The sequence below is a fragment of the Hippopotamus amphibius genome, chromosome 9 (genome assembly GCF_030028045.1).
Source record: "Hippopotamus amphibius kiboko isolate mHipAmp2 chromosome 9, mHipAmp2.hap2, whole genome shotgun sequence".
Classification (NCBI taxonomy): Eukaryota; Metazoa; Chordata; class Mammalia; order Artiodactyla; family Hippopotamidae; genus Hippopotamus; species Hippopotamus amphibius.
The window spans coordinates 2,400,931-2,416,124 of record NC_080194.1 but is presented as its reverse complement, the minus strand read 5'-3'; the positions used below and the strand labels follow the sequence as shown (position 1 = coordinate 2,416,124).

At 56.7% G+C, this 15,194-nt stretch overlaps 1 protein-coding gene across 2 annotated transcripts; it reads left to right on the top strand.

Moving 5' to 3' along the window:
- The first annotated feature begins 456 nt into the window (after window positions 1-456).
- Window positions 457-8,290, top strand: SLC35C1 (solute carrier family 35 member C1). Of its 2 annotated transcripts, none has more exons than XM_057695148.1 (3): window positions 457-597; window positions 2,108-2,634; window positions 6,462-8,290. In XM_057695148.1, exons 1-3 carry the CDS (start codon window positions 566-568, stop codon window positions 7,019-7,021), a joined length of 1,119 nt encoding a protein of 372 aa, XP_057551131.1. In that variant the 5' UTR covers window positions 457-565; the 3' UTR covers window positions 7,022-8,290. The 2 variants fall into 2 exon arrangements, with proteins under 2 accessions (XP_057551131.1, XP_057551132.1); XM_057695149.1 differs by lacking the exon at window positions 457-597 and adding an exon at window positions 736-884.
- The last annotated feature ends 6,904 nt before the right edge of the window (window positions 8,291-15,194 follow it).

Sequence of the window (15,194 nt, the reverse complement as noted above, 5' to 3'; positions counted from 1 at the left end):
CTCCATAGGTTTTACCTTTTTATTATGGAAATTTTCAGATGTACACAGAAGTATGGAGACTCCTATACCCTCCGTGTACCTGTGCCTAACTTCAGCAATTGCCTGTCTTGTTTTACCTATCAACCTTTGGGGATTTGGGGAGGAGGTGAGTATTCTGAGTATTTCAAAGCAAATCTCAGACATCTCACCCATAAATCAAACGGTACTAATTAAACAGTACTTGAAATATTACAAATAATAGTCCCTACTTTCAACCATATCAGCTAGGGTTTTGAGCAAGGAGGTGGAGACCCACTGGTATAGTCCAGCCCCTAGTTTAATGAAGATAACCTGGGAGAAGTGAGCTACCCGACGTTGAAGCTAGAGCTGGAACCAGGAAGAAGTCGGTCCTCCCGGCTGCCTGGGAAGTGACGGCCCAGGCTGGTGACCATTTCCCAGGCCCCGTCCTCGGGAGGGGGAGGGGGAGGGGGACCCTCCACTAACTGCCGGCCGGAAGAGTCCTGGCTGTTCCCCGCACACACACCGTTCTGGATGCTCAGGCCGGGTGCGCGGTAGCGGGCCACGGATGCAGCCGGGTGCTGGGACGTGCAAGCCACGGTAACTGGAGCCGGGGATCCTGGGCGGGATACCCGGGTCTGGGGCGGCCTTGGAAAGAGAAAGGGGCCTGCTCCCACGCCGGGCGGGATACCTCGCGGCCAAGGTCAGGCTGGGCCCGGGTCGCCTCGCCGCCGCTCCCCCGCCCCGCCCCGGGTCCACGTGGGCAGCGGGCCAGCGAGGCTGGCGCGGCGCGCACGCCCAGGCTGGGAGCAGGAAGTGGCCTCGCGGGCGCGGCCCCGCAGGTGCGGCGCAGGTGGCCCGGGCCGGCGGCCGGTGCGGAGGACCAGGTGAGCGCGGGGTCGCCTTCGCGGCCGGCGGCGCCAGCCCCGGGGCCGCAGACTGCGGCCGGGCCCGGCCTGGAGAGGGGATGTTTTGGGGACGCGGAGGGTGTCTGGGGAGAGGTGCAGCCTTGAGGCTCCGACCCCGCCGCCGGGAGGGTCTCGCGTCGGGGGTGGGGGGCGCTGCCCGGGGCGGGGGGGCGGGTCTCAGGCTCGGGAGGGGGTGGGGCAGTGAAAGGAGGGGGACGGAGGGGGCTGCAGCGAGGTGCTGCAGGCGAGAGCGGGGCCGGGACGACGGACGCGGGCCGCGGGGGCGGGGGCGCGGGGGGCGCCAGGGCTCCGGGGACGCAGCCCTGCCCGGGGCGGGGGGCCAGGTGGCCCTGCGGGGCAGCCGAGTCCAGGGGAGCGAAGCCCGCGAGGAGACGGGGCCGGGGCGGGCGCCGGCGCGGGGGGGACCGAGGCTCTGGCACCCACAGGACCCCCCGCGGCTGCCGGGCCCGACCCTGGCGCCGCCACCTGCGGGCGGGCGGCGGCCGGGGACGCGTCGCGAGCCCGCGCCGAAGGCCGTTGCTCCGCGGCGGCGCGGGGCGCGCGGGCCCTTTAAGGAGGGCGGGGGCGTGTCCGGAAGCGGGCCCGGGCCCGCCTCCCCGGGGGCGCGGCCTCGGAAGTCCGCGGCCGCGGGGCCGACGGGGCTGGTGCCGGGCTGGACCGCGCGCCCCGGGCTGGTCCCGGACGGGCCTCCTCCCGCCCCCGAGCGCCCGGGCCCCCGCCCGCGCCCTCTGCCCCACCCCGCGCGCCCGCCTGCCGGCTCCCTGCCCGCCCCGGCTCTCCGCGCCCCTGCCCCGCGCCGCCCCGCGCGCTTCTCTGGCTCCTTCGCCCTGCGTTCCTCCGCCTCCCTTCCGTTCCTCCCCGCCCCGCCCCGCGACCGGGCTCCAGCCGGCTGGGCCCCAGCCTCTTCCCCGCGGACACGTCCCCTCTGTCCAGCCTTAGCGTGCCCGTCGCCTGTGCCCTGTGTCCTGTCTCATGAACCCCCTCAGGGTGGGAGCAGGTTGGGGGGCTCGCCCCGGAGCAGACCCTCTCCATCCAGGAGAAGGGTGGGAGGCCTCCGGGCCACCCGCCACGTGACAGATGAGGACTTGAGCTTGCAGAAAGCAGAAGCGAGCTCCCTGCCCTGAACTCCAGGAACTCGGTCTGGCTGTAGGGTGACCCGGCTCCTCTGCTACCATGAACAGGGCCTCTCTGAAGCGGTCAAGGATCCTGCACATGGCACTGATGGGGACTTCCGACCCCTCCGCAGAGGCAGAGGCCAGCCAGGAGAAACCCTTTGTGCTGCGGGCACTGCAGATCGCACTGGTGGTCTCTCTCTACTGGGTCACGTCCATCTCCATGGTGTTCCTTAACAAGTACCTGCTGGATAGCCCCTCCCTGCGGCTGGACACCCCCATCTTCGTCACCTTCTACCAGTGCCTGGTGACCTCGCTGCTGTGCAGGGCCCTCAGCTCGCTGGCCACCTGCTGTCCTGGCACCGTGGACTTCCCCGCCCTGCGCCTGGACCTCAGGGTGGCCCGCAGCGTCCTGCCCCTGTCGGTGGTCTTCATTGGCATGATCACCTTCAATAACCTCTGCCTCAAGTATGTGGGTGTGGCCTTCTACAACGTGGGCCGCTCGCTCACCACGGTCTTCAATGTGCTGCTCTCCTACCTGCTGCTCAAGCAAACCACCTCCTTCTATGCCTTGCTCACCTGTGGCATCATCATCGGTGAGTGGCCAGCCAGGGCCACGGGGGATGGGTGTGGGGGGGGGGGATGGGGGCCGAAACCCTAAAGAACCACCCTGTCAGACCTCTGGACTTTATCTGTCCCAGCTCCCTTGTTGTGACAGTCGTGTGAGGAAGAACCTGGGGTCCAGAGAGAGCAAGTAACTTTCTGGAGGTCACCTAGCAAGTTAGGGGCCCAATGAGGGCCCTTCAAACAGGATGGGGTTATAATCTACATTTCACAGAGAGGAAACCAAGGCACAGAGAGGTTAAGTAATTTGTCAAAGGTCACTCAGCTAAGTGGCAGAGGTGGGATCTGATCTCAAGCAATCTGACTCCTTACACTTGAGCACTATACTCTATTGCTTCTCTAAGAGTTCAAGTGTCCTGACTCCCCATCAGTGCTCTTTCTAGAGGACACGGCATCTGTTAATAAATATACCATCATCCTCTGACCTTGCAGACTTACAATAATGCCTGAGTCAGTGGCAAGAGATGTGCTTTGAGATGACTTAGCTGTCTTCCCAGACCTGACCGTCAGAAAAGAAAAATTATTGATGAGGACATTGTGCAAATCATACAGCATCTCCTACGTCCCCAGAGATCCTGTTTGTGGTAGCATCACCCTGATCAGCTCTATACAAACAAGGAAACTGACACTCACAGAGGTTAAGTCACTTCTCCAGGGCCCCACAGCTAGGAAGTAGCCAGACTGGGATGCAATCAGATTGGCCAGGCACCTCCCCTCCCTGCCAGGCCTGTGTTTCTAACCCCCCAGGCCTGTGTTTCTAACCACTCTGCTCTGTCCTTGTCCCCTAGAGGTTAGACTTGCACTATCCAGTACTGTAGCCACTGACCACACGTGTCTGTTTCAACTCAAATTCAATGAAATTTTTAAAATTCAGTTATTCAGTTGCAGTTGTTGTGACCTGATTCTGTAGCCACATTTCAAGTGCTCAGTCACCACATGTGGCCAGTGGCTACTGTATTGGACAGCACGGGTGGTAGAACATTTCCATCACTGCAGAATGTTTTATTGCAGCCCGTTAGGTAAGAGCACCCCCAGCTTCCCACCCCCTCAGAGTCCTCCTGGGTCTCTGTCATCCAGGAATGGGATCTTTCTTTGAACCTGTCCAGTTTCTTCCTGGTGCTGCAAACTTCATCTTGGTTGACCTACATATTCTTGGTTGGTGTCCAACCAAGCTGAGTTGCACTGGTTGCCGAGGAGGGGCCCATCCCAGGCCACCTGTCCTAGAAAAAGTTCCCCTCAATTGAGCCACTGCAGGACCTAGGGCTGCCCAGTCTAGGTCCAGGATGGGAGAGGGAGCAGGGCCACATTGGAGTGAGGGGAGCTGGTATGGGCTCCCAGGCCTCACTTAGCCAAACGCCCCAGGGACCTCCACTTCAGCCCTGCTGACCTTATAAGGGGCAGAGTGGGAGGCACCTCCTGGCTGGCAAATTTGCATGCAGACAGGTGAGGTTATTAGGGAAACTAGGCCCAAGTCCCAAAAAGTCATCAAAGTAGCAGATGGTGAGATAGCTTCTGGGAAGGCACATTCACTGGCCGGCCTGATGGAGCAGGCGCCCGGAGGCTGGTGCTCTCTGCGGGCCCGGGCCCCTGGCCCCTGGCCCCTGGCCCCTGGCCCGTCTCTGCAGAGTTTCCCCTTCCTTCCTCCTTGTGGGGGAAGATGAGTCTCAGGTGACTCTCCAGGCCTCCCCCACCCCTCTCAGCTCACACAGAACCTTAAGCTCCTTCTGGCCCCAGGGTCCCTCTGAGGGCTGCAACCCTGAGGTGGCAGTCTCTTCTGGACCCGGAAGGTAACCAGCAGGAGAGCTGGGGGGTGTTCTGGCTAAGCCCCCGCCTCCTCTGTACCCCTGGAGCCAGTCTGTGGGTACCTGTTTGCAAAGGCCCGGCCAAGAAGAGAGTAATGTGAGTGAATGCTTCCGGCATAGTAGGTACCTTGTCTGCCTTGACCCTCACAACCGCCTCCAGGACGACCACCGTGCATTCACCCATTCAGCCATCCAGCAAGCCCCTGCCAAGCTCCGGGGATGCAGATTTGGAAAAGGTAGACTCAGCTCCTACGTGCCTGGAGGGCGTGAGGCTGAGGCGTAGCAGTAAGGGAGTTTTGCTGTGGTTGGGACAGAAGAGGTGCTGTGGGAACCCTGGCGGGGGTGGGGAGGGGGGTGGGGAGGAGGTGGGGGAGGGAGGAACCTAAGCAGGCGCTCCAGAGGCAGTGCTCAATGGGGTGAAGGAAGGAGTGCAGAGAGCACGTTCTAGGCAGAAGGGAAAAAACGAGCTGTTTTGCATGGCTGGTCCAGAGCGGGACGCGCCCACGGGGCTGCCCAAGGGTAGTGAGTCTGGACTACCTCCCGAGGGCAGTGGGGAGGCACGGAGCCAGGGCAGGGCCTGAGCAGATCTGTCCTGTGGGACGATCGTGCTGGTTGCAAGGTGGAAGATGGATTGATTGGAGTGGGAGGGTCAAGAACGTGACCCAGATCTCTACCGCTGAGGGACATGGGAGCTCAGAGAAGGTACGTAAACTCCCCCGGGCCACCCAGCCTCCAAATGGCAGGGCCTGAGCAGAGCCACCTCTCTGACACCAAAACCACATCGCCAGCTGCTATGGCGGGAGATACGGCATGAGTAAGAGTCAGCTCCTGCCTTCTGGGAAGGTGGGGTCTAGCTAAAGAGACTGTACTGTCCCCATGGCAGGTGCCTACCTGCCCAGGGCAGGCAGGGTCTTGAAGGAAAGCGCAGGCAGGAGGAGGCCAGGAAGAGCTCTGGGTGCCAGGGGTATCAGGAAAGACTTCACCCCTGGAGAGGCTGGCTTGACCTTGAAGAATAAGTGGAATCTCCCAGGAAGGAGGCTGGTGTTTCTGGTGCAGGAAATGATCTAGGACGCTGAGCCCTGGTATGAGAGGCAGGGAGGTGAGAGAGGCAACCTGGTGTGGTCATGGCACAGAGACAGGGCTGGCAGGGGGGTGGGAAGCCCAGCGTGGCAGGCTGCCGAGTGCAGACTTGAGGGTGGGCAGCGGGGCACCGTGGAGGCTCCGTGAGCAGGAGATGTCACAAGGTGAGAGTGTCAGAGTGGCCGCCCCCAAAGACCTCAGGTCACAGCGCGTCTAACCTCTGTAGCCTCCCTCTTTACAGACCGGGAAGCCGAGGCGCCGAGACCTTTAGCCCCTTCCTCAAGGTCACCTGACCACTGAGTGCTGTAGCTGCGCTCATTCTTACGAGCTCACTTCAGACGTTGCTTTCCAGGTGCCCCAGGCCAGCACAGTCACCCAGTCGTGGGCCCTCACAGCTCGCTGGGCTGTTTTATGGCCCTCATTACAGTTGTAATTAAGGAAGTCATTGGGAGATGAATCGCCTTCGTGGCTCTCTCCTCTGCCAGAATGTGCGCTCCGTGAGGAAGGGTTCATGTCCTGGCCACTTCCCCAGCCCTTGTGTGGTGCTTTGCATGTAGTAGAGAGTTTGCGTACGTTTCTTTTCTTTTCTTTTCTTTTTTAAGCTCTTTATTGGAGTATAATTGCTGTACACTGTTGTGCCAGTTTTCGCTGTACACCAAAGTGAATCAGCTGTGTTTATACATATATCCCCATATCCCCTCCCTCCCGCGACTCCCTCCCACCTTCCCTATCCCAGCCCTCTACGTCACCACCCATCATGGAGTGGATCTCCCTGTTGCATACGTCTCTTGCTGGAAGGGCGGGGAGGATGGGATGGTGAGGACAGCGTTACACAGTCTGTGAACTTTGGTGGCAAAATTCTCTGTCCTTCCTCCCCATCCTCATCCCCCTCGCCCTTCCCTTCTTCCCCACTGTAGGTGGCTTCTGGCTTGGCGTGGACCAGGAGGGCGCAGAGGGTACCCTGTCTTGGACGGGCACGCTCTTTGGCGTGCTCGCCAGCCTCTGTGTCTCGCTCAACGCCATCTACACCAAGAAGGTGCTCCCCGCAGTGGACGGCAGCATCTGGCGCCTGACCTTCTACAACAACGTCAATGCCTGCGTCCTCTTTCTGCCGCTGCTCCTGCTGCTGGGGGAGCTCCGGGCCCTCTACAGCTTCCCCCAGCTGGGCAGCGCCCACTTCTGGGGCGTGATGACGCTGGGCGGCCTGTGTGGCTTCGCCATCGGCTATGTGACAGGACTACAGATCAAGTTCACCAGTCCCCTGACCCACAACGTGTCCGGCACGGCCAAAGCCTGTGCCCAGACGGTGCTGGCCGTCCTCCACTACGAGGAGACCAAGAGCTTGCTCTGGTGGACGAGCAACATGCTGGTGCTGGGCGGCTCCTCCGCCTACACCTGGGTCCGGGGCTGGGAGATGCGGAGGCTTCAGGAGGAGCCCCGCCCCAAGGGGGACGAGAAGGGTAACATGGAGGTGTGAGCTGCTCCGGAGACCCTGGGATGGCCCGGCCCGGCCCAGGGAGGATGCCCTGGACGCAGGGAAGGCGTCTCTGCACCCAGAGACAGTGGCCTTGCAGACCTGACGGTGATCTGCTGGTTGAAATGGAACCCGTGTTTCCAAGTGACGTCAGAAAGTTGCCAAACCTGTCTCAACCCCCTTTCCTATTCCTGGGTGTTTGTCCTCCCCTAGGGAGAAGGGGCCCCCATGGGAAGAGCCAGTTAGGTTCTCTGGAAGAGCGCCAGGTCTCCGGGAGGAGGAGGAGAGGGGCAGCGCCCCTTCCTGTCCCCCTTCCAGGGCCTTCTACCTCCACATGACCTTTGGGGTTGGGGACAGGCCACAACCTTTAAGGGACAGTATTGGCGAAGCCATTAAGTCTTCACTTGGCCTCAGGGGAGATGGGGGTGTGACCCCACCACAGGCTTCGGTTTGGGGGAACCTCACACCTCTGTGCCCGGGGCAGGCAGCACAGCCTTGGCCCCCAAACCGGCCTGCCTTTGGAGGAAAGCGTGGGCTGGGCTGAGGGCGGAAGTGGACAGACATTCCCTCTTCTCTGCACTGAGACCAGCAGGCCCCGTGGAGGGGGCGGAGGATCCGCAGCCCCAGCCTGGCCCTGGCCGCTGCAGGGGCTGCTGGGAGTGCGCCGCATCAGGGAACGCGCCCTTTTCCCGCTGCCGTCCGCACCCCGTGCTTCCGCTGTTTGAACGGTGGAACGACCTGTCTTTTACGGGTGGAGCAGGGTCATCACCACCCTCCTCCTGTGCCCGACACCAGTTTTGCCTGCATCACTCCCTGCCCCTGAGGGGCAGGTACAACGGCCTCCCAGAGGCGGAGCCAGGGGGCTGCTTTGGCTTCTCCCAGCTCTGCCTCCCACCTCAGCTGTGCTGGGCCCCCCAGGTTCCAGGTCCTTGTGGGGCAGATGTTGTAACCCGATCTTGGTGAAGGTGTTACACCAAGGATTACAAACGTCCCTGAGTTTAGGGCGGAAAGATCCTTCCCTTCCCGTCACCACACCCTCCAGGCCTCAGGGTGGCTTTTGCAACTCCTGTCCCTTCTGTTGGGTGTTTTGCTCCACCCAGCTCCTCGGGTAACGCCTGATGTTTTCAGTCCCTGTAACAAAAGGCTGGGGAGAGTGGGTCTTCTCACGACCACTCTCTTCCAGTCCCCCATGACCCCAGGTGGTTTCTAATGAAGTTGGTAGGGCCCGATGTGCTGAATTATGTGTGATTTAATTAAAATCTGAGTAAGACATCCTGTGCGTGTGTGCAGTGAGAAGGGACAGGCAGGGTCTGGCTGGAATTTATGAACAAAGGCTCATCCCTGCAGTCACCAAGCCTGGGTTCTAGCAGGACAGCTGTTCTAAGAAACTGTGCTCCTTCCAGGCAAGGGGTTGATCCAGATACCAAGACTCCTTCCAGACCTCGAGTTTCTAATTGTTGCCATTTACTGGGCACTTGCTGGGGGCAAGACACTGCTGAGTCCTCCGTTCCATCATGCGTCTCCACAACCCTCCCACGCGCTGTGAGGTGGGCACCTTCACGGATGCCCTGTTTTACAGATAAGGACACGGAGGCTCAGGGAGGAGCACAGGGAGGAAGAGGCGGCCGTAGGATTCAGACGGAGGCCTCTGCCTTCAGAGCACAGGTCCTGACCACAGTGCCCTTAACGATACCCAGCATTTTTTGAGCATCTGCTATGTGCCAGGCACGGTGGTAGGACACACTAGTATGAAGACCCAAATCTGCGTCAAGGGGCTCGAAAATAAACACACGGCGAGGCCCCTGTAACAGATGCAATATTGCCCTGAGGTCTCTCAGAAGATGGAGACACCAAGTCTTCACAAGCGCCGAGATGTGTGAACTGAATTATTGGGCAAGGAGGGGGCTCCCGGACAAGGGTAGACGGACCCAGGAAACAAGGTTAAACTGAGGAAAGAGCACACGGGGAATGGTGAGAGGTTCTTTTCTTGGGGGGGTGGGGGAGAGAAAAAGAGGGTGCGCCATGGCGTGAGCAGCCTTGAATGCAGTGGTCAGTCTGAACTTGATTGTAATTGATTTTAAAGCAGTCACCAGGTCCCTGAAACAGAGAAGGGACATCATCGTTTCTACACCCTTCATAGGGTCAGAAAATTGAGACAACGTTCTTATTATTTGCACTTCTTGAACAAGATTCAAGAAAAACCTAAATAATTTGGAAAAAAAAAATCAGGCAGCCTCAACTCTCACAACACAAGGGAACAGCCTACTGTGCGAGACACCCGCCCCAGAAAAGCACAAAGATGTGCAGCGTATGTGGATGGGTTTGAATGCACAAGTGGCGGATGACCCCAGTGTTGATGTCGATGGCGCGCGGGGAACAGCCAGAGCCAGCCTTCCAGCATCCCAGCCTCTCCCGTAGTCAGCACCACCCGCCCCCACCTCATCTCTGTGGTATTTAAAGGCGCCAAGACCGCCTCCAGGAATGTTTCCCTTGCAAGCAGCAGAAGAGCTGCTCCTCCTCCGCAGCCCACTGTTCCCCTTCTCCCCGTCCCTTTTTTTTTTAAACAAAATGTCTTTTGTTTGTGACATACATATACAACGAATGCAAAAAGAGATCAGTTTTTCCCTTTGATTCCAGTGATAACAAGTTGCTAAAGAAAAAATGCACATATCAAGGAATTTATCTTCAAAGTTTCCTCTAAAAAAAAAGCCAGGAAGGGTTAAAGAGAACCATATACTTGTCATACACGCATCTGACATTAACAAAGATAACCTGAAATAGGGTGGATACACCTAAAAAAAAATCTCAAAAAATATATTAACATGCCCTAGACAACAAACCGAAAAAAGGCCTGGTACAAAAGGCAGGGATGTGGAAGTCCAGGCTGCCCAGCAAAAAAAAAAAAAAAAATATATATATATATATATATATATATATTGGTGGGTGGAGATGGAGAATTCAGGAATGCATCACTCTTTACGTCTTCTTTTGAAGAGCACCTGATCAGGAGTCAGGAGACCTGGGTTCCACTGCTTAGAAGCTAGGGGGCTTCAGGCAAGTCCCCTAAGCTTTCCGGGCCTCACTTTTCCTATCTGAGATATGGGGATGATCTTTGTCCATCCTGCCACCCAAAATGGTTGTGAATTAATGCTCAGCATTGTTCTGGAAATACAGTGAGGTGGTGTTCTTATCAACATCAATAAACAATCTCTGAGTATTAACCATGCACCGGGCTCTAAGGAGAGAAACAGTGGACGAGACACTAAAAACAAATCAATACAGCATGTTGAGGACGACGGAGGAAAGAAGAAAGCCAAGATGGAGAGTAGCAGAGGGGAACCTTCTCTGGATAAAAACGTCAGACAAGGGCTCTCTCTGGGCACTTTAATCCCAGACCCTAACGACGAGACGCACCCAGCCATAGGAAGAGCTGAAGAAAGGGCGTCCCAGGCAGAGGTTACAGCCCCTGCCGAGGCCCAGAGGAAGGGAGAGTGGGTGTGGTCCAGAACCAGAGAGAAGTCCGGGGACCAGGAGCAGAGTTGGGGAGCCAGCTATTCCCAGGGGACAAAAATCCCAGGAACAGGAAAGGCGGAGGAGCCAGACTTGGCAGCTTTCTGACAGTACTTGGAAACACTGGCTCCTTTCGCTTCCGCCCACCATGGGGTGGAAAGAGAGGAGGTGAGAGGCCACCTTGCAGCCAGGGAGCACCCTGCTGACCACGGGAGGTTAGACTTATTCCTAGTGCCTGGGGAAGCCAGTGGGAGTGCCACGGCTGGTTTATAGCTTAAGAAGATCCCTCTAGCTGCTGTGAGGACAATTAAATCACTTAACCTCTCTGATCCTTTCCTCATAGGAAAGAAGAGAAAGTTATCCTAGTTAAGAGATGGCATGATGATTTAAGCAGTCAGCATACCTGAAATTTTGTTACTAGATGAGAACACGGAGGCCCCAAAGGGTCGAGTGACTAGTCAGGGATGCCAGTGACAAAATAGAGTGTGGCACTCAGTGCTCCTGGCCCCCTGTCTGGCTCCCCACAGCCGCCTCACCAGATACAGCCCTCGCCCAGCCCCTGCCTCCACCCCGCACCTTGGCTCCTGCGAAAGGGCTACATTTAGGACCTGAAACCAGCGGAAGTGGGGACAGCAGAGCCTGCTGCCCTGGTGCACCTGCTCCAGGTGCGCTGGGAGCTTTTTTGAGCTGCGGGCGCGGTGGGTGGTGTGGGGGAGGGAGGGGCGGTTCCTAGCGTGGCGGCGACCACAGGAGGTCACTGAGCACCCGCGGGGTGCTTGTAACATTAGAGCTGGGCACGCGTTTGGAAATCAGAGTCCAGCGCCAGATTCCACAGACCAGCCTGAGGCTCAGAGTGCGTGACAGCCCTGCCCAGGGCCGCCGTGCGACGGGACCCGGACCGCCCTCCCAGGCCGGTGCCCTTTCTACCAAGCAGCAGCAGCAGCAGCACGTGTGGAAAACATCATGGTCACCGTGCTGATTATTATTGCCAGCGGTTGTTAGATACCCAGCACGTGCCAGGGGCTATTCTAAGCACGTGATCCACGTTAACATCTGCCACGGGTAGTGTCAACATCCGCCTTTCGCAGATGAGGCAACCAAGGCACAGAGAACTTGGCAGCGTGCCCCAAGTCACAGAGCTGGGCTCCCTCTCTGCACAGGGAGACTGAATACACAGACGACACTGGCCAAACCTTATATGACCGTAGAACTCTGACCCACAGCTTTGGCAGCAGTCAGCCCTGGAAGCCAAACCACTATCTCTACAGACATGAGCCCGTAACGGTCAGGATTTGGGCAACAACTACCTGTTTCCCTATGTTTGGCCCCCACCCCCCACATCCAACTAAGGACCAATCACGTAAGACTCCCCACCCCCCACCCCTGCTTCTAATTAGCCCACCTCCAGCTTCTCCACCTCACAGCCTCCTGAAGGCTTCCCTTTTCTCGCTCTAAAGCTTTCCCACTCCTCTGCCTGCCTTCAAATCTTTGCCACAACACCAGTGACGGTGGCTGGCTCCCCTGCTATAGCAAACTCCGACTAAAGAGCCTGTTTGTTCTCATTTGGGTGATCTTAGTTTATTTCCACAACTCGCACTTTCCATCCGCTTTCTGTCCAGGGACAGGCTGGCTTGGGAGGAGGAAGTAGCCTCAGAAGAGCCCCAGGCAGGTGCAAGGAGCCTGTGGGGTAAGGGTGGGGTTGGCTGGGGGCGGCTGCACTTCTGCCAGCCCTGCGGTCTGGCTTCCAGGCTGCTCTGTATCCCCGGAAGGCTTGTATGAGTTTCCAGCCAGCCAGCGACCCTCCCTCTGCTTCCTCCCCAGGTCACCGGGCACAGGGTCCCTGCCTTAGGTCCTTTTCCATTCCCCTGGTCCTTATGACGTGCCCAGTATAGGCAGGGCCTGAGCTAGCGGTCTCTTTACATCTTCGTCTCAGGTAATCCTGACGTAGTTCCGTGAGGCAAGATCATCTTTCCACTGCCTTTAAGATACGCTGGTCTTCAGCTGTATATCCAAAGTCACCTAACCCCCATCCCCCCCATCCCCTCAGCTTCCTTACCCGTAAAATAGAGGTGTCAACGCTAAACTGGCACTTGCCATGGAAAGTTGCCGTCTGCCGCTACAAGGGTGAAACCACACGTGCCGCTGCTGACCTTCCACATCTCCCGAAGGGAATTCAGGGCGGAGACCAGGAATGGGGCACTCTGTGGTTTGGAAAAGGGGCAGAACAGGTCTTCAGAGAGTTCGATGTTTTCAGGAGCTGATTTTATGAGCCCAACCCTTGCACCTCTCATATCTGGAAAAGCACTGAATCCCGACAGGGTGACGTCTGCTCCTGGTGACTAGCAGAAACCCCCTACAGAAATATGTGACTGATTGCACGTGCTCCTCCTTCACCAAGATTGCATATATCCTAATCTTCCCCCCGTCTCTTTGGAGCAGTTTCTCAGCGCTGTCTGGGATGCTGTCTCCCGGGCTGCCGTCCTCATTTTGCCCCAAATAAACTCAACTCGCAACTCTCACGTTATGCATTTTTTTTAAGTCGACAGCACACTGTCTGCTACAGAAACGGCAGCTGTGATTATTAGATGGAAGCTCACAGCAGAAAGAATGATAGGGCTTCGTCCCCTCTGCCACACGGGGCTGTGGATTTAGCTCTGAGGCCTGCCCAGAGCGGGCTTCCAGCCTGCTGGGTGGGAAAGATCCGCCCTGGCAGAAGCGGGAGACGCCAGGGCTCTGCTGCCGCCTCCATTCCCGCCACCTTCACCTGTTAAGTGGGTCTCCGCTCCTTTCCTCCCACTCTAATCGCCGGGAAGGGGGAACATTTATTTATCGTGGGAGTGAACTCCTGATAAAAACAGCAGTGGGGACCACCAGTAACACAGATGAGGATGGTGTGCTGGATGGGAACTAGGCTGAAATGGACAGTTGCAGACAGGGAGCCATGACTACGTTCTTTTCATCTCTTGCTGTTTGGGAATGCGGGCCTACATTGCTAGAACTTCTGCTTCTGCAAGAGCAGCTGAAAATCTGAATCTTTATGTGAGATCTCCTGATTTTTTTAAACAATGACTCAGATTTATAAAAGACTGCGTGGGCTGTGTGGCACATACACGGACCAGATCCAGCCTCTGGCCACCATTTCATGCCCTCTTTCTTAGAATATAACGTCTTTGGCATCCTTGTCTCATCTGTGAGAGGCTGAGTAGGACACAGAACCTCGGGGCAAGTGTCGCAGCATCTCTATGAACCAGAGCTGATGGAATTGTCACTCTTGACTGTACCAACTAAAGCACCCTTCTTTTGCCACCTCCCCAGAAGAGAAGCTTCCTGAAAGGGATCACTCTGGCTGTTTCCACCATTTTCCAGTAGCAATGAGTAGAAACAACATTTACAGGCCCTTAGAGCGTGTGAAAAGTTTTCCTGCCCCTCTTCACTCTGTCCTTGACATGCACAGGGATGCAGGAGAGGACCTGGAGGGTGTCTGTGACTGATTCTGCTACTGCGAATAATAAAAATAGTTAACATAATAGTCATAACAACAAAGCTTTCTATTATTGTAAGCAATATTTGCATATGGCTTCACAGTTTATTTTGAGAGGGTGAAAGAGTGAATTCTATCCCATCAACATCCTCCAAAAATTCCTCAGGGCTTATAATCATGTCAATAGAAGCTGCAAATAGCGGCCACTATGGTTCATCAATGACCCCCTTTTCTGAACCAAAGAGCCCTGATTTTGTTCAAGTGTCAGGTGACCTCTTGCGTCCCTGAGGCCAGCCCCATCCAGACCCCAGGGGTGAATTGTGATTGGTCTGAATCACATCAGTAAGGCCACGTGTGCAATCCTGGCCAGTGATCCCTGAGGGGTGGTCTGATGGGATGCGTCCCTAAAGACCTTTCTCTCTCTTACAAAGGAGCAGGAGGAAGTGTTCTGTAGGGTGGGTGGAGCTGCTGTAGCCATTTTGCCACCTTGAGGGAAGCAGCCAACACCAGAGGACAAATGAGCAGAAAGACAGAGGGAACCTGGGTGCTTGACCTGGGGCTTATTTCATTTAGCATCTAATCTTTAATTCTTTGAGTGCTCAATGCTCCCACCCACCTCAGGACCTTTGTACGTGCTATTTCCTCCACCCCAACACTGCTTTTCCCAGCTCCACATAGTTGCACGTGCTAGCCCCTCGGATCTCAGCGCAAACACTGCCCGATAAAAACAAATCTGGAAGTAGATAGCGAGACACGTTCATTAGAAAGAAAGGCTACTGTAACAGAGAGAACACGTCAGTCACTGAAATCTGTGAGCATCTCAAAATCAAGCCAAGAAAGGGTTTTCTCTCCTAGAATAAAGGAGGAGGCAAGTAGAATCTTTGGAGGGGGAGCCAGACAAGCAATGGGAAATGACAGATGGGGTCTGATAGGAAACATGTCTGGCTGTGATCCGCCAATTCCCAGGAGAAACTGACAAGGGGAGGCGTGCTCTGCTTTTTTTGGTACTTGCTCAGGCTTTGGGCAAGCAGAGCCCAGGGGCCTGCAGGAAAGGGAGAAGCCTGACTAATGATTGGTCAAGACAGAGCAGATGGTAAGAAGGGGGCAACTGTGAATACCTGGTCCTCACCAATTCCTCAGAGAAGCCCTCCTTTATTCACCCAACTTGGACCCTGGAGCCAGATT